General features: G+C 43.6%; 1 protein-coding gene across 23 annotated transcripts in view; it reads left to right on the top strand.

The window, feature by feature from the left end:
- SEMA6D (semaphorin 6D) overlaps positions 1 to 20230 on the top strand; it is a 320069-nt gene extending 299839 nt beyond the window's left edge. For 10 of the 23 annotated variants that reach the window (XM_087878217.1, XM_087878222.1, XM_087878216.1 and 7 more), the window contains 9 exons: positions 18 to 149; positions 1173 to 1328; positions 3879 to 4052; positions 5998 to 6138; positions 6226 to 6303; positions 10524 to 10615; positions 11004 to 11060; positions 13751 to 13918; positions 18569 to 20230. In XM_087878217.1, coding sequence (XP_087734343.1) covers positions 18 to 149; positions 1173 to 1328; positions 3879 to 4052; positions 5998 to 6138; positions 6226 to 6303; positions 10524 to 10615; positions 11004 to 11060; positions 13751 to 13918; positions 18569 to 19875 — 2305 coding nt within the window. In that variant the 3' untranslated portion in view covers positions 19876 to 20230. The remainder of the gene's footprint in view (positions 1 to 17; positions 150 to 1172; positions 1329 to 3878; positions 4053 to 5997; positions 6139 to 6225; positions 6304 to 10523; positions 10616 to 11003; positions 11061 to 13750; positions 13919 to 18568) is intronic. The other 13 variants (XM_087878228.1, XM_087878224.1, XM_087878227.1 and 10 more) reach the window with 7 other exon arrangements.
- Positions 20231 to 21388: the final 1158 nt, after the last annotated feature.

Here is a 21388-nt window from a genome sequence, read left to right as displayed (position 1 = left end):
TTGTGCCTCTTTGGCAGCATCCCTGGCTCAGCCGTTTGCGCTTTCAACATGGAAGACATTGAGAAAGCCTTCAAAGGGAGATTTAAAGAGCAGAAAACCCCCGACTCTGTTTGGACAGCTGTACCCGAAGACAAAGTACCGAGGCCGAGGTAAAATATTTGTATACCGTGGGCTGTGCAAAGCTTCACCCGCCTGATTTGATTCGAAGGTGTTTTGATTGCACAGAACTGCACACTTGGACGGTTATCTCAAAGCAGCTTATCTAGGCATCAACCCCCCACCTTTAGAGACCGAAATATGGTGCCTCCAGGGCTTTTGCATTGAGCAGATAACTTTGCTCGGCGGCTTGAAGTTCACCCGGAATCCTACAATGTCACAACTACCCCAACACTGGAAAAGTTTTGCCCGGCAGTAGGAATTCACCCCATCTTTAACAGACTTTAACAGATTAACAGAGTTGGAAGCAGGGTGGATTTGATTTAAATCGAGTTGATTTAAATCACAATTTAAATCACGATTTAAATCGCTAGTAAAAAGGCTTGATTTAAATCAACTCGATTTAAATCATAATTTTTAAAGAGCAACTGTCATCTCTGCTACTCCTTTGACCCACTGTTGACTCACCGATAGTCCCAGTGTTGCAGAACATACAGCCTCATGCTACACAACTAAGCTCCATTTCATGCTGAATAAACTAAGTTATTTATGTATCTTAAATAGAAAACTATCTTACGATAGATTTTTTACCCCAAAAGTTTTTTATTAAAATAAATTCGATAAAAATCAAAAAAATCCAATTTAAATAAAAAAAATCCGATTTAAATCAAAAAAATCGGATTTTTTTGATTTTTTTTAAAAAAATCATTGATTTTTATCCACCCTGGTTGGAAGGGATCTTGTAGGTCATCTAGTCCAACCCCCGTCCAACCAGGAGACCCTACACCATTTCTGACAAATGACAGTCCAGTCTCTTCTTGAAAGCCTCCAGCGATGAAGCTCCCACAACTTCCGAAGGCAACTTCTGTTCCATGGGTTGATTGCTCTCACTGTCAGAAAATTCCTCCTTATTTCTAGGTTGATTTCCTTTGGACCCTGATTTTATGGTTGTTTTTTGCTATTTTTACTTTTTAGAAAACAAAACAATCGGGAAAAAAATGTTGCTTTCTTTTCAGACCTGGTTGCTGTGCAAAACATGGCCCGGCAGAGGCTTACAAAACCTCCATTGATTTCCCAGATGAAACGCTTTCTTTCATCAAGTCCCATCCTTTGATGGATTCCGCTGTTCCATCTGTCATTGAGGAGCCGTGGTTCACAAAGACGCGAGTCAGGTAAGAGGCATGGCTGGGAGCCCGGGCCAAGGAGCAACAGTTCTGAAACAGAATCCAACTCCCACCATAATGACAGAAGGCTTGGCGCCCTTCGGCACAGACTTGAGAGGAGGCAGACAGTTGGATGTTGCAGATTTGTTTGCTAGAAATAGCAATCGCACTTAGGCTTATATACCGCTTCACAGTGCTTTACATCCAGTGGTGGGTTGGCCCCGGTTCGGACCAGTTCTATAGAACCGGTAGTAAAACTGGTGGGAGGCTCCGCCCACTGACCCTTATGTCATCAGAAGCGATCTGCACATGCGCAGAAGCAAGGAACGCGAGTGGGCGAAGCGAGCGCACGCAAGCGATCCCATTGCGAACCAGTAGTAAGTAGAACCCACCTCTGTTTACAGCCCACTCTAAGCAGTTTACATACTCAGCGTATTGTCCCCAACAATCTGGGTTCTCATTTTACCCACCTCGGAAGAATGGAAGGCTGAGTCAATCTTGAGCCTGGTGAGATTCGATCTGCAAAATTCCCACACTTTTGGCACGCGATGGCAAAAAGGTTAGCCATCACTGGTATAGTGGTTAAGGTGCTTGCCTGGAAACCAGGAGACTGTAAGTTCTAGTTCTGCCTTAGACATGGAAGCTGGCTGGGTGACTTTGGGCCAATTGGTCTCTCTCAGTTCAATCCACCTCACAAGGTTGTTGTTGTTGGGAAAATATTAAGAAGGAGGAGTATTAGTTATGTTTGCAGCCTTAGATTAATTATAACCTAATAAAGGCGGGATGAAAATCAAATAAGTAAATAAAAACAATGTGTCCCATTTTCAAGCGTATCATAAATTGGTGTGAAATCTTCTAAGCCAATTTGCAGCTCAGATTTAGTATATCTTAATGATATGTTCCATGTGGACCTACCTGAGTTTTAAAATGGGCACTGTTAGCTTTACAGTGCCTCTCATTAAACAGGGATTGGTGGACATTAATCAGAGTACTGGATTCTCAATTGTGTAATTCTCTCCAGGGAGAATCCAGGGAGCAGAAAGATCAACAACTTCCTCCTTTTCCAGTCTGGTATCACCTGCTCTCCTGTTCTAGTTGGTTTCAGTGCTACCATCATGTTTTATTATTATTATTATTCATTAAACATGAAACTCAGTCAACTGAACATTTAAAAATGTATCACAAATATCATTAACTGGTGCTGATGGTTGATACGGGTTGCTGCCAGCATCCTAGGTATCAACCAATATCTTCTTAAATATATACAATGTTCCAAGTAGTTCTGCTGGTGTTATTGCAGGAAGCTGCAATTTCTTGATGTGTTTTGTAAAATTCTAAGATGTGGTACCTAGTGCTCCAATGACAATGGGCATCGCTGTTTCATGTTTCATCCATAATTGCATAGTTTCAATGGCCAGGTCGCGATATTCCATGATTTTTTTTCTCTGCCATCTCCTGGTATAGCAACATCAAAGAATTATACGCTTTGGTTTTCGACAGCTGTGATATCTGACATGTGTTCCAAATGATGATCCGTCTGTAATAATTTTTTATTATTATTATTATTATTATTATTATTATTATTATTATTATTATTATTATTATTATTATTATTATTATTATTATTATTATATACTTTATTCATTAAACATGAAACTCAATCAACTGGACATTTAAAAATGCATCACAAATACCATTGACTGGTGCTAATGGTTGATACGGGTTGCTGCCAGCATCCTAGGTATCAACCAAGTATCTTCTTAAAATATATTGTTGTTGTTGCTATAATGTGTCTTTATTGTTCATTGGAAAACGAATGAAAATTATAAATAAGTTTAAAAGCACCTACATACAAACCCAACTCCTCACCTTCCTCTTTCTCACCAGGATTGTACAACAGGGGAAGGCTGATTAATGCAGGTGCCATGAAGAATGGGATTTTATAGTTATTGAGCATGTTGGTTTTTCTTTCTTTCCCGCATACAAAATATGCTGTACCCGTGACGATCAACCTTTATTTGATTAATGTTTGTGGCTGCTGCTATCAAAACGCAGCCTATTCACACACCATTGGCAAAAGCTGTGATGCTTCTCTTTCATAGCTACGGAAAACAAGCTTTTGGAGGGTGGCCTTCCTTAAAGAAAGTTGCGTCTGCCCACGATAGAATCTACTCCAGAGGTGGTATTCAGCCGGTTCTGCTGAACCGGCTGAATACTGAACTGTCTTCCGCTACCGGTTTGGTCCACCCAAACCGGTAGCGGAAATCACAGGTGGTCCGCCCTGGCTCTATGACATTCTATTTAGGCACGTTTTTGAGGCCAGCTGCACGCACAGAAGGCGCACACGCCAGCAAAGCACATGGATGGGTGGAAGCCCGGGAGCATGTGTGAATGGGCACATTTGCGAACCGGTAGGGAAAGTTAGTGAATACCACCCCGATCTACTCCTCATCATCCTCAAAAAGCTCTCTGTGAAAATTCCATCGTCCCTGCGAAGCGAAACAGGAGGTGAAGGTGGAGAGAGCAATTATAACTTATGCGATGTCTTGATCTCAACAGGTATCGGTTGACCGCAATAGCTGTGGATCATTCAGCTGGCCCGTATCAAAACTACACAGTCATCTTTGTGGGCTCTGAAGCTGGAATGGTACTTAAGATCCTGGCGAAGACCAAAGCTTTTTCACTGAACGACAGCATCTTACTGGAAGAGATTGATGCTTTCAATCATGCCAAGTAGGTCTTATTTTATGAGAACGGCTGCGAAAGATTTGACGGCTTCCATCTTGTTCGAATCCCTTTTGCTGTTAGCCACTTGATTGAAAAGAGCTTCCTTCCTTCCTTCCTTCCTCTCACTTCAGTGACATTTCACTCCCTCTGTCATCTCATCCTGTCTTAGTGAAGCCCGGTCTTTAAAGAAATGTGGGTTTGCATAATTTAAAAAAACAGTTGGGCCATGTTTGCGTTGAGGTGAGCACGTTTTGTTTTCATGTACGTATGCATGGACATGCCCCGGTATATTGCCGATACCCCAGAACTGTGCAAGTATATCAACATCCTCTTGTTATCCTCTGGTAAAAATAATCAGAGGAAAGGCTGATATAGAAAAGCCGATGAAGTCATTAATAATGATCAAGACGATAATTGCTAATGAAATTCTGGAGGTTTCACCAAGTCTTCTCTTTTTCATAACATAACAATAATTGGCCTTGTCTAGAAGTCTATCTAATGGAAATTGCTCTCTTGAAGAACGCATTTTAGTGGTTGTGGTTTTGTCAAAGGGTGGGGAGTTACTGGTTTGTCTTAGTTTGGTCTGTGCTTGTTTTGTCCCTTCAGCATCTCCTCTTCTACCACCCAGGCAACTTGAAGAAAAGAGTTGTAGAAGAGTTCATCCATCACTTTAATCCTGGAATTCTACTTGGTTTCTCTGACTATGTCAGACTTGCCCAACATATCATTGTCCTTTGGGCTAGAGTGGGTGTCAGCAACCCACGGCTCTGGAGCCGCATGCAGCTCTTTCGTCCCCCTGCTGTGGCTCCCTATTGACTGAACCCACCACTGGCTGGCCTCACCCCTCGCCCTCCACATCCAGTCACTCCTCGCCTAGCCTAGGAGAGAGGAGAGACAGACAGACAGACAGACAGACAGACAGACAGACAGACAGACAGAGACAGAGACAGAGACAGAGACAGAGACAGAGACAGAGACAGAGACACACAGAGAAAGATATCTGTTTCCCACAGAAAACACTGGGAGCCACAAAATCTAGGTAGGCGTGACTGGGGGCTGTCATGTGACTGGGTGGGAATGAGTGACATCAAGTTGGCCACACCCACCCAGGTTTTGTGGCTCCCGGTGTTTTCTTTTCTGTGGGAAATGGGTCCAAATGGCTCTTTGAGTGTTTAAGGTTGCAGACCCCTGGGCTAGAGGGTACAAAGTTGCAGAAGACTTCCATATGTCTTCTTTCAACTAACTGTGTTCTAACCTAGGCTTCCCAAGAGCATGAAGCAGACTCCTTGTCCCGACAAAAACCCCTTTTTATTAAGTTACTGTGAATTCTTCTCATTCACATCCAGCAAAGTCTTTCAAGGGAGAATTTACAGTCACAGACCTTATCTGGCTTGGAGAGCCGATATCGTCAATGCTTGGCAAAGAGTCTCGGAGAGTCACAAACCAATTAAGCGAACTAATTGTCTCCTGCAACCTCCACTCCCCTTTCGTCACTCCTCTTTTATTCCCTCTGAGAGGGGCCATTCACCGTCCACCTGTGCATTTACTCCTGAGTTGACCCTTGTTCCTTAGCTGTTCCCTTCTTGTGGCGGCTCTGCGCATGCGCACACTGGGAACAGGCTCCAGCTGTTCTTCTGCCCCACTAATGTCCAACTCCGAAGGCAGCTGACAACTGTCAGATGGCCCTGGCCCCATCTCTGCCTCTGACGCAGAGCCCTCATCAGAGCCTTCCCCAGACTCCAGGACTGGCCCATGTTCCTACCCAACCTCCTCACTGTCTGAAGCAGCTGCCAGCTTCATTGGCGGGCCACAACACTGTGGTCCTCAAAACCCATGTGGGAGAAGTGCTTTTAACAAAGTAATAACCAAGGTCTGTGTAGGCTTGAGATGATAAGCATCAACAACTGGATACCCAAAAAAGTGAAGATCTTAAAATTTCTGTGTCCCACAGATGTAATGGGGATGGTGAAGAGGACAAAAAAGTCGTCTCTCTGCAATTGGACAAAGAGCACCATGTGTTGTTCATTGCGTTCTCCAGCTGCATCATTAGAATTCCCCTCAGCCGTTGTGAGCGTCATGGATCATGTAAAAAGTAAGGCATCTCTACAACCTCATACTATTGGTTCTGCCAATCCTCCAAGACAATGGATGACTAATATCTTACTTGGTTTTGCTGTAGGACTTGCATTGCTTCTCGGGACCCTTACTGTGGCTGGTTGGCCCACGGATCCTGTGGGAGAGTGAGAGCAAGCATGTTGTAAGTAGAGCAATTTTATTTTTGAGTTTTTACGTCGCCGCACAAAAGGTTATCAAAATGACACTAAACTCCCTGTTACAACTCTGTAATCCCCTAATTTGGGGTAGAGTCAGGGCAGTTGGATGGAGCTGAGAGTTTACTAGCCGGATGCCCTTCCTGACACCCATGGGGAGTTCACAGCAGATACTTTTTCTTTGTGCCCTAGGAGAGAAACATCTGCTGCTACCTAGGATTGAACTCTCAGCCTTCCAAATGGAAGGCGAGCATTTTCACCACTAGGCCATCACACCACTCCCCATTATCAAATGACATTCTGCCCCATAAAATACTTTTTTTTTTTTTGCTTTAATTTATATGCCCCCCTTCTCCGGAGACTCAGGGTGGCTTACAATGCGTTAAGCAATAGCCTTCATACTTTTGTATATTTATACAAAGTCAGCTTATTGCCCCCACAATCTGGGTCCTCATTTCACCTACCTTTGAAAGGATGGAAGGCTGAGTCAACCTTGAGCCTTGGAGAGATTCGAACTTGCAGTAATTGCAAGCAGCAGATGTTAATAACAGTGCTTTAGTCCACTGTACTACAGGCTCCTTTAAAAAGTTATCTTCAATTACACTGGATCATCTTTAATTAAGACCCAAGCGGTGGCACAGAAACCATCCTTGGCACAGATTTCTTTCCATGGGAACTGTGGCAGGCTCCATTCATGCCTGATTATACTCTCTTCTTCCCTAATTTAAAGCTATTCTTGTTGCTGTTTGTTCCTTTTTAAGACTCCAGGATGCTGTTCATTTTTTATGTAATGTTTATGTTTTTTTTAATTCAAGTTTTCATGAAAACAATGATTGCAACACAGGGTTAGATTACCGTATTTTGCGGGGTATAAGACGCACCGGAGTATAAGACGCACCTTAGTTTTTACGGAGGAAAATAAGAAAAAAGCTGATTGGCAGGTGGATCAGCCTCCTGGAATACCCCCAATCAGCTGTTCCCAGGTGTGAGCTCTGTGCCTTGCTTTTTATTTTATTTTTTTTGCTTTTTTTTCTGCCTCTGAAACTTCTGAAACTCTGTTTCAGAAAAAAACTTTTTTTCTTGCCTCTGAAAGCCTCCGAAACAGAGCTTCAGAAAAAAAGCCTCTGAAGCTCTGTTTAGGGGCTTCTTTTCTGAAGCTCTGTTTGGGGGCTTTTTTTTGAAGCTCTGTTTGGGGGCTTATTTTCTGAAGCTCTGTTTGGGGGCTTTTTTTCTGTAGCTCTGTTTGGGGGCTTTTTTTCTGAAGCTCTGTTTGGGGGCTTTTTTTTGAAGCTCTGTTTGGGGGCTTCTTTTCTGAAGCTTCTTTTCTGATGCTTTTTTCAGCCTCTGAAACCTCCGTTTGAGAAGCTGGGCAGGGCTACATTCAGAATATAAGACACACCCAGATTTTCACCCTCTTTTTTGGGGGGAAAAAGTGCGTCTTATACTCCAAAAAATACGGTAACTGCAGTTTGTATGTGAGCTGAAGATCAGGGTTTTTTGGGAACAATTCCAACATTTAGGGGCTCCAATATCCAGTTACCCACAGTGAGGAGAGACCTTTTGGAAATTTAAATCTAGGAAATGTGAATAACAATCTGAATTCACATTTGCTTCAGAACAGACTTGTCATTTAAGACTGCTTGGTTGTCCAAAAAACCGGGCCTCCCTTCCTGCCCTTTCCCTGCCCTCCTCTCCATCATTCTCCCTCCCATAATTGTGGCACAGTAAATGATGATGGATGGGAGGAGGGCTTCTCTTCTCCAGACTGGAAGCTCTCCATGTCTTCCCGTGGTGGTTGAACAGAAAGATGTTTTGTGGTGCTGCTTTGTCAGGAAATATCTCATAGGTCAGACCCTCTGTTCAATAGTTTAATTGTTGGTAATTTGGGTCATGGTTTAATGAGAAAATCCTTAGGGCAAGGGCGAGAAAATAGGAAGAGCAACTGTGAGCTAACACCAAAGACCTGATAGAGTTGGCCTGCATTCATTAGCTGTGAACTGTGTGTCAGTACGCATCTTAGGAAACATAGGAGGCAACCAGTCATCTTTGCATGGATCATAGTCAAGAAGATCACTCAACACAATATCGATCTTGATCAGTGGTGGGTTCCTCCCGGTTCAGTCCGGTTTGGCCGAGCCGGTAGCGGTGACGATATGACGTCACCAAACCGGTTCTCTCCCCTCCCGGCCCTCCCATCCCCCCACCCACCCACGTTATTCTTACCTTTTATTTGGTCCCACCCCCAATCTATTGCTGCCTCCTGAGTCCCAGCTGATGACTAGAGGGGAAAAAAACTGTTTAAACTCTTGTCGCGGGGTTTCAAAGGGCCGTCCTGCAGCTGATCAGTGTTAAAAGCAAACAAATGAGTCGGGTCATAAGTGCGAGGACTGGTCGTAAGTGCGAGGACCTTCCAAAAATGACTCTGACCAGCTAGTCATGCCCACCTAGTCACATGACCTCCAAGCCACACCCACAAAATAAGCCACGCCCACAGAATCGGTAGTAAAAAAATTTAGAACCCACCCCTGATCTTGATCCAAGAACTCTACCTACTAAACCATTAGATTATTGATATGCTAATAGAAATGAGGCCTCCTCTTCATTATTTATCTAACACATTCTTTCTTGAGTCCAGTGCCCACCCCAGGAGTGGGTTCTACTTACCTTTACTACCGGTTCGCAACGGGACTGCGCTTGCTTTGCTCACGCACGTGCCTTCTGCGCCTGCGCAAATTGCCGATGACGAGATCCGGGGCAGTAGGCGGGGCCTCCTGCCGGTTTTACTACCGGTTCTTGCGAACCAGTCCGAACCGGGGGCAACCCACCACTGATTCCCACCCCCATTCATAAACAGTAAATAAATAAATAAATAAATACGTACGTTCTCGGCTTATGGCTGCAATTGAGCCTAAAATTTCTGTTGCTGAGACAGTTGTTAAGTGAATTTTGCATCATTTCATGACCTTTCTTGCCACCGTTTTTAAGTGAGTCATTTCAGTTGTTAAGTTAGTAACACGGTTGTTAAGTGAATTTAGCTTCCTTGTTGACTTGGCTTGGCAGAAGGTAACTAAAGGGTGACCCCATGACCCCATGATACAGCATGGGTAATCTTAACCCTAACCATCATACGTATGAGTGAGTTGATCACATGACTATGAGGAGGCTACTATGGTCAGAACAGAACAGAACAGAACAGAATTTATTACAGTCATAGACCAGAGACCAGAACAAAGAAAAACACTCAATAAATATACAATTAAAAAGTCTAGAATCAAATAATAAATCTATATATATATAAAAGCGAAAACCACTTACGCATTAATCATGAAATCTCCAGAACCGTAAAGCCTACAAACTTGAAATTTGCCACATATGTTCCTCTTGGCTTCTAGGTGCGCACTAAGAAAAGATTTTTCGAAATGACCATCAGAGCATTAGTATTTTCTATATTATTATTAACATGCTCTGTTGCTAAGGAGTTCTACGCCCCCTCCCCACCTCAAAAGAAATCTGTTCCAAATGCAAAACACAAGCAGAGAAGAGGAGTTTCACTTTCAGTTTTACTTTCACAGAAGCAAGCAGCTTTACTACAGAACAGTTGAGCTAAGCCATACCCAGCCTCCTTCCTGTCTCCTTCTTGCTCACACTGCAAATACTGTTTGAGTTTCCAAACACCCCTCAACTCTCTCACACACTAACAGGATACTAGGCAGATGAATACCAATGGATGCTGCGGGCTGGGACATTCTACTCCCACTCCCACTCTGTCCCAACTGCCAGTTGCCTTATATTAACACACTCTGATGCGATGGAGTTACACCTTCTACATTACGTTTCAGGCTGCAAGTGTCAATTTATCAAGCCCGAGCACATAGTTTTGTAGTAAAGCACGGGCATCCAGCTAGTAACAGATAAAATCCATGATAAAATCCAGTCTGTCAATTATACATGGTTTGACTATACTAAAATCACGATCCATAAACTGTACGGTCGTAAGTGTGAAAAATGGTCACGAGTCACCTTTTTCAGGGCCTTTTCCAACTTCGAACGGCCAACTTTGTCAATTGAGAATTATCTGTATCGATCTGTCTAGACGCATACATACATATCATGTTGCAGTTCTTGCCTTTGTTTCAATGATGATGATGATGATGATGATGATGATGCAGTCCTCCTTGGTTTCCCCAACTAATGCTGTTAATTGCAGGTTGTCTTTGTTTGTTTCATACAACCACAGCATTGGAGGGTATGAGCAAGACGTGGAGTACGGCAACACTGCCCACCTGGGGGATTGCCACGGTAAGCTCCTCCACCTTGGATATCCGCTTGAGAATGCAGCATGGTTTGGTTTGTGAGCCACATGATGGTGTGGAAGATCCTTATTTAATGGCACTGAGCACTTGCCCTCCCTTTAAACTGAAAGTTGTTTGATCTTGGGTGGTGGATTTCTTCGACCGACCCTCTTTTTTTTCCCCCCAACCATCACGCTGGTTCGTGAAGGTCCACAGCCACTTGATGATTATATTGAATCCTTTTTTTAATTTTTCTTACTCCCTGTTTTTTCCCTCCCTTTTGGGTAGCCAATTGTGTTTTATTTTCTGATTTTTCCGTTGCTCAGGCTTTGAAAATCTTTTGCTTTTCCTTTTGGTTACTTTTCACTGATTACGTGTTCCTTTAATTCTTTTAGAAATTTTGCCTACTACAACTACACCAGATTACAAAATATTTGGCGATCCAACATCTGGTTAGTTTTTTCCAATCATTTTTTTCCTTCCCCCAATTAATGAAGCTTTTCTTTCCTTCAGTTTGAATATTTTCAGCTCTTTCTTTCTTTCTTTCTTTCTTTCTTTCTTTCTTTCTTTCTTTCTTTCTTTCTTTCTTTCTTTCCCTCCCCCTCTCTCTCTCTTTTCGTTATCTACCGTTCCTTTGGGTGCAGTTGGCAATCTTTCGCTTTTTTTTAATTTATATTTTTGCTTTTCTGCTTTTAATCATATTCCCACTGATGGACAAGATAAAGCCAGTCGGTTTGGCTCACTCAATACTTTTCACCTCATATAGCTGCATGTTTAACAGCTCATTATTAATTGAGGTCCTTCTTTTATTCACCCACAAATCTGATCGACATGGATGAGATTTTCTCGCCTACTCTTCCCACCTTCCACCCAGTCATACATTTTTGAATGCTAACCACCTCCCTTGTCATAATTCAATATATGGATGCCTGCCTGATTCTCCCTTTCTTTATTTTTTCCTATATCTCAAATACGCATTTTCCAAAATGTGTATTTCTCTGTTTGAATTGCATTTGATTTCTCCAGTAATAAGAATGCGTTTGTGCTGATAATTATACTTAGCATTATAACTTCAGAGGTTGTACATGTGTTTGTTTGTTTTCTTCTTCTTCAGAATAAAAATTGTAGAGAAAATAGAGGAGAAGGTGGGATCTTTTGAGCCACTGGGAATGCATTCACACCAGCCCAGAAATCAATGATTCTTTTCTGGATTAGTCCTGAACTGCTGGAATTAGTCCTGAACTGCTGGAATGATTGACAAGCTCAGTTAATTTATTTAATTAACCATACAGAAAGCATATATAAAGCATCCACTCTAAACATCCCATTCTAAACGTATCTTTGAACTTTTAACACTTACTAAGACGAGAAAGCTGTGCAGGTTTTAACAAAACCGGTCTCGTTTCGACACTGTAGTATCTAACTTGAGTTCAGTGACCAAAATAATCCCCATGACATGTTAGCCCGACAACAGGGGTCCCCAATCCCCAGTTCCTGGACCGACACTAGGCCACGGCATGCCAAAAACCGGGCCACGCAAACAAGCGAAGCCCCATCTATAGGGATACAGTCAGCATGCAAAACCACACCCCCTCTGGTCCACGGAAAAACCTTTGCCCACGGAACCGGTCCCTGGTACCCAAAAGGTTGAGCATCACTGCCCCACAAGGTAGGCCAAACTCAGGTCAAACTCAGTCATGAATATTCAAACTATTTTTATGATAGGGTTACCGTAGCGGTCTCGCAACTCTGAATGTGCCTCCCTCTGGCCTGCCTTTATCTTAAGTAAAACGATGGAGGATCAGTTTGAGTTGCTTTCTTACTCCATTTCTGCTCTGGGCTCAAATGTCTCTTATCTGTTGCTTCAGCTGCGAGGTTATTCTCACTTCCCACTACACGATCTTAGATTAGAGAATTATTTCTGTTCTAACATGCCTAAATTAATTAAATTTGCAAATCCCTGCAACCCATCCTCTACCCGTAGAAAGCCCCCTCTTCAGCTGTTGCAGAAGTGCATCGGATCAAAAATGCACAGAGCATAAAAAAATTAAAAAAAACACCATCCCTTGCTAGCTAGCATTTTGATAAGCATCCATATCCAGCTTCTATCCTGGTTTCTTTTTTTTTTTTACATGGAGCCACAACAAATGAACGCCCTAAGGAAATGGAATTTATCGTTTCCCTTGGACATGATGCCACAGATTTTAGGTGTCACGTTTTTTTAGACTATAAGCCTTGGACTATTTTGAGGCAACTCCCACACGGGTTTTTCCTGAGCCTGGAGAAATTCAGACTCTGACATCTGCTTGGACAAACAGTCAGGATAGGAAAAAGGCTTACCTAGAGGTGCCAGCCGAAGCTGACAGTAGTGAGCCAAATGGATAAATAAATTAGATTTTGCCTCTTGACACAATCCGTCCATCTCGTTTCAAGCGGTCTTAATAAGGCCAATCGGTTATATTGAACTGAACTTTCATTTTTAATCTGATTTGGAGATTAATTCACAAGAGTGGCATTGGGCTTGATTGTCTATCCTTGTTTCTCGTACAGATTCCCATTAAACATCTCCCTCTAAATAGTACTTAGCAGCCATTGAGTAAAGCCAGCAGTGGATGAGCAACAGCAATAGCACCTAGACTCGTATACTGCTTCTTGGTGCTTTTACAGCCCTCTCTAAGCAGTTTACAGAGTCAGCCTATGGCCCCTAACAATCTGGGTCCTCATTTTACCCACCTCGGAAGGATGGAAGGTTGAGTCAACCTTCAGCCGGTGAGATTTGAACTGCCAAATTGCAGTCAGCTGGCAGTCAGCAGAAGTAAATATAAGTATAATTTTATTTCTATACCGCCCTTCTCCCGAAGGACTCAGGGCAGTGTACAGCCTATTTAAAAACACAATACAAACATCAATTAAAAATTAAAATTATTAAATAGATTCGGCTCAATTTAAAACCCCAGAAATTTAAAATACCCCAATTTAAAATTATTATGTTGATAGCCTGGCCTGGTGGAACAAGTAGCCTGCAGTGCTGCACTCTAACCCCTTCCCCCCACCTCGGCTCTTATGAGGGTGTTAAAAAGGGGAAAAAAACAAGAAAAAACAACTGTAATGCACATTAATAAAAATCTGTTTGCCACCACAGACATGCTGTTATCCTCAGCTTCCATTACCACAGTGGGAAGCATCCCTGTTATCTCACCCAAAGTGATTGGTTCCTGGAAACCTAAAGTGACTGGCTCTCGGAAATTTGTAGCTCAAGATGACCCAAACACTTCTGATTACTCTGAACCTTTATCAGGGGATCCAAAGGGTAAGGCCGAATCAAGGCATCTTTTGCAGTTGAAAGAAAACCTGATACTTTCCGCCATTTTCAAAGATTCGGTCCATAAGCTTGGACCTCCCTCGCTCAATGGATATGCAGAGTGTGTGTAGATCACAGGCAGAGCAACATAAGAGGCAGAGTGGCAAAAACAAGAACCCAAAAGGTGAAATGTGGAACTGAGGGAACCAACCAAGAGATGGGTTTCATAACTCATGTCAGCTAACTCCTGTTCTTTCTTCTCCAAAGCACCTGAGGGTAGGACAAGAAGCAATGGGTGGAAACTAATCAAGGAGAGAAGCAACCTAGAACTAAGGAGCAATTTCCTGACAGTGAGGACAATTAATCAGTGGAACAACTTGCCTCCAGGAGTTGTAAATGCTCCAACACTGGAAGTTTTTAAGAAGATGTTGGATAACCATTTGTCTGAAGTGGTGTAGGGTTTCCTGCCTAAACAGGGGGTTGGACTGGAAGACCTCCAAGGTCTCTTCCAACTCAATTATTCTATTTCTACCCATCTGTCAAAATTCCAAGGTTTATTGTTGTTTAGTTGCACCATGCGTGCTTCTAAAACAGATCAGTAGAAGTGTTATGGATTTTATGTTAGCATAGTATAAGATACCTAAAAAAGCAGCTGCATCCTTTTCAGGCACCTGCATGAGCTTGAAGTAGGATGCTGTTGCTTGAAGGAACAGAGCCATATATCTTCTAAATCAGGAATCTCCAAGCTTGGCAATTTTAAGACTTGTGGACTTCAACTTCCAGAATTCCTCGGTCAGCCATGCTGAGAAATTCTAGGAGTTGAAGCCCACAAGTCTTAAACGTTGCCAAGTTTGGAGATCCCTGTTCTAAATAAGTTGAGAAAGAGAGAGGGGGGAGGGAGGGAGGAACGGAAAGAGAGAGAGAAAGAGAGAAGAGAAGAGAGAGGGGAGAAGAGAGATGGGAGAAAGAGGAGAGAGTGAGAAGAGAGACGATAGGGAGGGAGGGAGAGAAAGAAGAGGAGAGAGAGAAGAGAAAGTGAGGAGAGAGAAGAGTGAGAGAGAGAAGAGAGAAAAGAGAAGAGAGAGAGGAGAGAGGGAGAGGAGAGGAGAGAGGAGAAGAGAGAGAGAGGAGAGAGAGAGTGAGAAGAAAGAGTGAGAGAGAGAGAAGAGAAAGAGAGAGGAGAGAGAGGAGAGAGACAGAGAGACCTGCAATTGACCTAACAATGTTGGATGAAGTATCTTACATTCTGATCAAAAGCCAACCCATCTTTTACTAGAGAATGGAGGGTAGCTATTTTGGAATCACGGTTAAGCAGTAGAACAGGCTTCGCCTCAAATGTCCTTTCTGTCATGGGATTACTTCACAGGATTACTTTTGACCTCTCTGTCTTGGCTCTCAGACCCATCAAATCATGAAATTTGATGGTACACCACTGGATTGCTACCAAAGCAAAACAGGACCACCGTCTCAATCTCTTCCGCTTTTCTAAGATTTGGACAGAGGTCTAAAGTCATTAAGTCGGTTTCTTCTGTAGGCACATATTTAAACCCAGGTCTCAGTTATCCACTCACCTGAACTGCCTTATGTTTGCATACCTCTTAGTAGATACTGCATATTTGCGCGCCCTTGTCCCTATTTTTTTTCCTTGTTTAAATGATGAGAACGTTGTTTGCATTTTGATAGTCTCTGGGACGTATCAGGTTTCCTTTCAAGCCTTCTGACATTCCTTTGCTTCAGGTGTTTTATAGCTTGAGTGTCCTTTGAAATCTTTATCCGGATTTAATCGCAGGCGCTCGATATATATGGCGGCACTTTTTGTCTTTGGCCTCTCTGTCCTTAACTCACCCCTTCTTCCGCACAAAGCCATTAAAATCAATAACCCTGAACACATTTAACTCTCGTCAAAAACCTTGCCTTCTAACAAATAATAACAACACTACTACTAATAAGAATAATGTTGCTCTTGATTTTAAGTTTTCCGCCTGGTGTTAGAATAACACAAGTAGATGCATTCTTCCAAACTAACGTTTTCTTGCCAGAATGATGTCTGTGGCTGCCTTAACACAAACAAATAATAAAACTGCTGTCAGAAAAATATGCAAGCTCCGATAATTGTGTGTTAATTGCGATTTTAATTATTCTTCAGGACTAAATTAGATGCGTTCTATATTTTAGGGGGGAAAAAACTAATATCTTTCATTAATGAATCATCTCTAAACCAGCATGAGATTCCAAATGTGCATTCCTTATTCAAGCATAAACCATAAAACTATAAAACCGTTCTTTTTTGTTTTGTTTTAATCTGCAGAAAAACCTAAGAAAAAGTTACAAAACATTGAGTTGTAAGAGAACCATAGTTCTACTGATGCAATGAACAAATTATGATAAAATTTGCATAATCCTATCTCGCATTTGATTTCTGATTTATGAGTCAGGGGGAATTGAGAGAGAAATCCTTCCATGAGTTATTAATTGCAGTCTGCCAGAGTAACACCTTCTAACCTCAATTTTCCAGCAGAAATTGTTAAAGTTAATAACATACAAGCTACTATTTGTGAGTCTTAAAAAGGAGACTTGGGGACAGAAGGAGAATAGATTGGCAGAATATATCGCATTCGGCAAGTTCCCCAAAGCAGAGCAAAGTCTCTCTATGCTTGTCCAAGTCTACTTCTGAGACATTCTATAGGTAGTTGTGGAAGAAGATCTTCAATTTAGCCTTCAAATTTTGCTCCGTGGTCCTGCCAACTAAGAACGGGAGCCATTGTTGATGCACCTTCACAACTGTGCTTTGATTCTCTACTTCGGCAGAAGTTCTCCCCAGTGATAGTTGCCTTACAGGAAGTCAGAGGACATTGTTGCACTCGTGTCAGAAGCCCTAAGGCACTTCTGGATTGAAAGGATTAGCTGGTGACCTCACCGTTGCCCTGGGGATGCCCAGTTAGAAGTTCCTTTCACGTCCCCAGCATGAGCTGGAGTGAAGGACGAGAGCTCGAGCCCGCCCCATAGCAGCTCTCGGGTCTCGAACACTGCCTAGCTAACCTCCTGCCCAGTGTTCCAACCACTTGAGCCATCGTGCTCCTTTAGTTAGAGGACTAAGAGCAGAGAAAACCAGCCACCAGAAAGGAAAAAAGGATGGGAAACAGCTGCTGGTGGTTTAATGTCCTTCACAGTAAGGATGTAAGGATATTAGCTTGCTCCTGTTGGGTGTTTATAACTAGGTAAGAGTTAGCTCTCATCTCCTTAGCTTCAGAGAAGTGCCTATAATGGATATGAAATCCAGACCGAAGCAGTCAAAGAGCAGAAATACTTCTTAGTGCAAGTATTACTCAGTAAAGAGTAACTCAGCCTATTGCAGGGGTGGGCTTCAGATCCTTTAGCAGTGGGTTCACTGCCCCACTGCTGGGCGTGGCCACGGTGGGCGTGGCCTAGTCGACCGCCTGCACCATGTGGGTGGGGGCATTTTTCAGCCTCCCCAGGCCCTGGAAGCTTTCCTCGAGCCTCCAGGAGGACGAAAACTGCTTCCCCCCGGGTCCGGAGGCCCTGTTTTTTGCCCTCCCAGATCCTCTCTGCAGCCCCTGCACTTACCTGGAATGATGAACGGGCTGCGTGGAGACTCCTGGGAGGGGAGGGGTGGGCGTGGCCAGCCAGGGGTGGCATTTGTGGGTTCGCTGTACCCCAGCAATCCTTAGCTAGAGGACCCCACCCCTAGTCTATTGACTTCCCTTTCTTTGGACATGTATTGGGTCATGTCCACAGTCAGTTTTTGCACACCATCTAAGAAGAAGAAGAAGCAGCTCAGAAAGAATGTTGAATGGCCACATTGCCCTTAGAATGAAATGCCGATCTATGCCACCACTATATATATCATGCCCTTTGGCTGATCTCACGGCCCAACTGATATGGTTAGTGCAGGACTCCTGAAGAAGTGGAGACACCAAAGTAGGCCAAATGTGCAAGGTCATGACCTCACTGAAAGATCAGGCACATCAAAATTTAGAAGGCTGACCAAGAGGGGGTAGGAACAATAGGGTCGTTCTTACAAACCATAAGATCAGTTGCACTCTGCTATTCATTGCACACACTCAACTCTTTCATAGGCTGTACAATATATCATTGCAACGTCTATGTGCAACTCCACCCCCAAGAAAAATCCACCACAAACCCAAGAGTATAATAAATGTAAGAATAATCATGATTTGACTTCTAAAGATTAGTTTAAACATGTTTTATTTGGCACTTATAAGGGCCGCTTCATATCTTGGACAATGTTTCAGGAATATCAAGTCCTCTCAAAATCCATTCATTGCAGTTCATTCACAAAGACAGGGAAGCTGTGCTAGATCCTGTCCAGTTCTTGTTTAATCGGGACCTGGGATGACTGGACTGAGAAAGAAAAGAGAGATGTTAAGCAGTAAGGATTCCCACAGGTGTTTTATAACACAAATAGGCCATTGGAACGCACTTGGGGTGCTCCTTGTGGATTACTTCCTTGTCAAGAGTGATATAATTCCTTCATGCTGCTATTATGTTCAAGACACCAAGTTTTGGTTAGGTGCCCTTAGGATGCAATCCGAAATAACAACCTTTTGTCTCGTGATTTGATCATCCAAAGTACCCTCTAACCTGTCCATCATGTGTGTGTGTGTGTGCTTGTCATAGGTGTGAGGTGGGAAGTCCAATCGGGCGATTCCAACCAAATGGTGCACATGAATGTCCTGATTACCTGTGTCTTCGCGGCTTTCCTTCTGGGAGCGTTTATTGCCGGTGTGGCTGTTTACTGTTACCGAGATGTTTTTGTGAGAAAATCCAGGAAGATTCACAAAGACGCCGAGTCGGCTCAATCCTGCACGGATTCCAGCGGGAGTTTTGCCAAGCTGAATGGCCTCTTTGATAGCCCAGTGAAGGAGTATCAGCAGAACATCGATTCGCCCAAACTTTACTCCAACTTGCTGACGAGTCGCAAAGAGCTGCCCCAGACGGCGGACACGAAGTCCATGTTGATGGTGGACCACAGAGCCCAACCACCAGAACTGGCAGCTCTTCCGACCCCGGAATCGACTCCTGTACTTCAGCAAAAGACCTTACAAGGGATGAAGAGCCAGATGGAGAAGGCCCAGAACAACCTCAGCTCTTCAAGGAAAGAAGCCCCCTTGAAGAGTCCTCAGTTTTTCCCCTCCAGTCCTCCACCCCATTCTCCTTTAAGCCACGGACACATCCCCAGCGCTATTGTCCTTCCCAATGCCACCCACGATTACAACATGTCCTTCTCCAATTCTAACGCGCACAAAGCGGACAAAAAGATGCCCAATGTGGACCACCCACTGACTAAGTCCTCGGGCAAAAGAGACCACAGGCGATCTGTGGATTCCAGAAACACCTTGAATGACTTCCTGAAACATTTAAACGAAGCCCCCAGCAACTCCAAAGCCATCATGGCTGACCTTCAGGTGACTCACCAGACTTTAATGTTGGATTCCATGGGCAACGTGACGGAGGTCCCCCCCAAAGTCCCTAACCGGGAAGCGTCTTTGTACTCTCCTCCTTCCACCCTGCCACGAAATAGCCCGACGAAACGGGTCGACGTCCCCAACGCGCCGGCAGCACCAATGACCTCTTTGGAAAGGCAAAGGGGCTACCACAAGAATTCTTCCCAGAGGCATTCTATATCAGCTCTTCCTAAAAACTTAAACTCCCCTAACGGGATGCTGCTCTCCAGGCAGCCTAGCGTTAACCGGGGAGGATATATGACTCCGACCGGAGGCTCAAAGATGGACTACATCCAAGGGACGCCGGTCAGCGTCCACCTACAGCCTTCCTTGTCTAGGCAAAGCAGTTACACGAGCAACGGGACGCTTCCTCGGACAGGGATAAAGAGGATGCCCTCTCTTAAGCCAGATGTGCCACCCAAACCTTCTTTTGCCCCACAGACGCCTTCAGTCAGACCACTGAACAAATACAGTTATTAAAACTTTGCCTAATCAATCCATCCAGACCTTGGGGGGCGATGGTGCACAACAGATGGAAAGAAAGACTCCGACTCGCTTGTCATGGAGGGCATTGAGGGGGGGACCGAATTTGGGGGGCAAACAGGCTCTTTGGGCTCACCGGCTGGTTTTGTCTGGCCCGCAGCAAGACTCTGCTTGCCCCATGCATTAAAGAGAGAGGAAGGGCTGGCCACTGCATCTCTTGTGTTGGGAGTGGAGGAGAGACGTAGCACACACACACAAAAAAAAGGACGGGACTCCGTGGCCACTTCAAAAGAGCTACTTTAGAGTACTTTAGGGAGGAAGCAGATCCGCGAACAACAACAACAACAACAAATACTTGAAATTAATAATAATTAAAAGTAAAAATTAAAAAAGGGAGGGGGTTTGTTTTAGACTGCCATACTGTGTAGTCTTCCCACAAAATGTGAACGTTTTAAACTATGTATGCATTTGCCTTGCCTCTTGCACAAATATCCGGAAAAAAAGAACAAAAAAAATGTCTCGAGATATGTCTGTTGGTTAAGGAAGCAACGAGCTGAACTTCAGCCTCTTGGTCCGACAGTAGCATTTTTATTTCTGTCTCCAAAGGATGACAGTTTGTTTTAATGATCAAAGGGGAGAAAGGGGGTGAGAAGGGGTTGCATGCAAGGGTGCAAGGAAGCCTGGAATCCTTAGGGAGGTGCTCAATTCCATTGTGTTGTCTGGACAGACATGTTTACATTTGTGACAGAACGAGGACTTGCCAGCGGCTTCGACTCTGGTACTCTTGCCTTGCAAAGATGCACTGCAAAGATGTCGTGCAGCGGGCTTGGGCAATACAGGTAGTCCTCGATTTACGACCGCCATGGAGCCCAAAAATTCTGTCGCTAAGCGAGACATTTGTTGAGTGAGTTTTGCCCCCTTTTTCTGGCCCCTTCCACTGTTAAGCGAATCACTGCAATTGTTAAGTTAGTAACCATTCAATGGCTTTCCCGTTGATTTTGCTGGTCAGAAGGTCACACGATCCCAGGACACTGCAACGGTCATAGATACATGCCAGTTGGCAAGTGTCCGAATTTTGATCACATGATCAATGCTGCAACGTGTGAAAAACAGTCATAAGTCACTTTTTTTCAGTGCCATTATAACTTCAAACGGTCACTAAAACAAACTGTTACAAGTTGAGGACTATCTGTCTTGATTGTGGCCTATGACATAATTAAGGTACAATGTGAAACAAGCCAAACATAGATACCCAAAGCCAGGCTGTTCTAAAGCTAGATCTCTAATTTCCAAATGTTGTTTTAATGGGTTTCCCATTGATCCAACCACGGTTTAATTTACTGTCCTTCAAAACATCAAGGGCTGAAGCCATCCAGTGTAGAGATAATTTAATTTCCCCCAAATTTCAAACACATCTTCATGAAGGAAAAAGAGGACATTCGCATGCAGGAAAATACCCCAGATTTCTGTTTTTTTTCAAATGCAAAGAGTTGCTCCATAGCTTCCTGCA

This window comes from Pantherophis guttatus, chromosome 13, assembly GCF_059756535.1.
Source record: "Pantherophis guttatus breed Tessera chromosome 13, ASM5975653v1, whole genome shotgun sequence".
Taxonomy (NCBI): Eukaryota; Metazoa; Chordata; class Lepidosauria; order Squamata; family Colubridae; genus Pantherophis; species Pantherophis guttatus.
The sequence above is the reverse complement of the archived record's forward strand: the minus strand, read 5'-3'. Positions and strand labels throughout refer to the sequence as shown.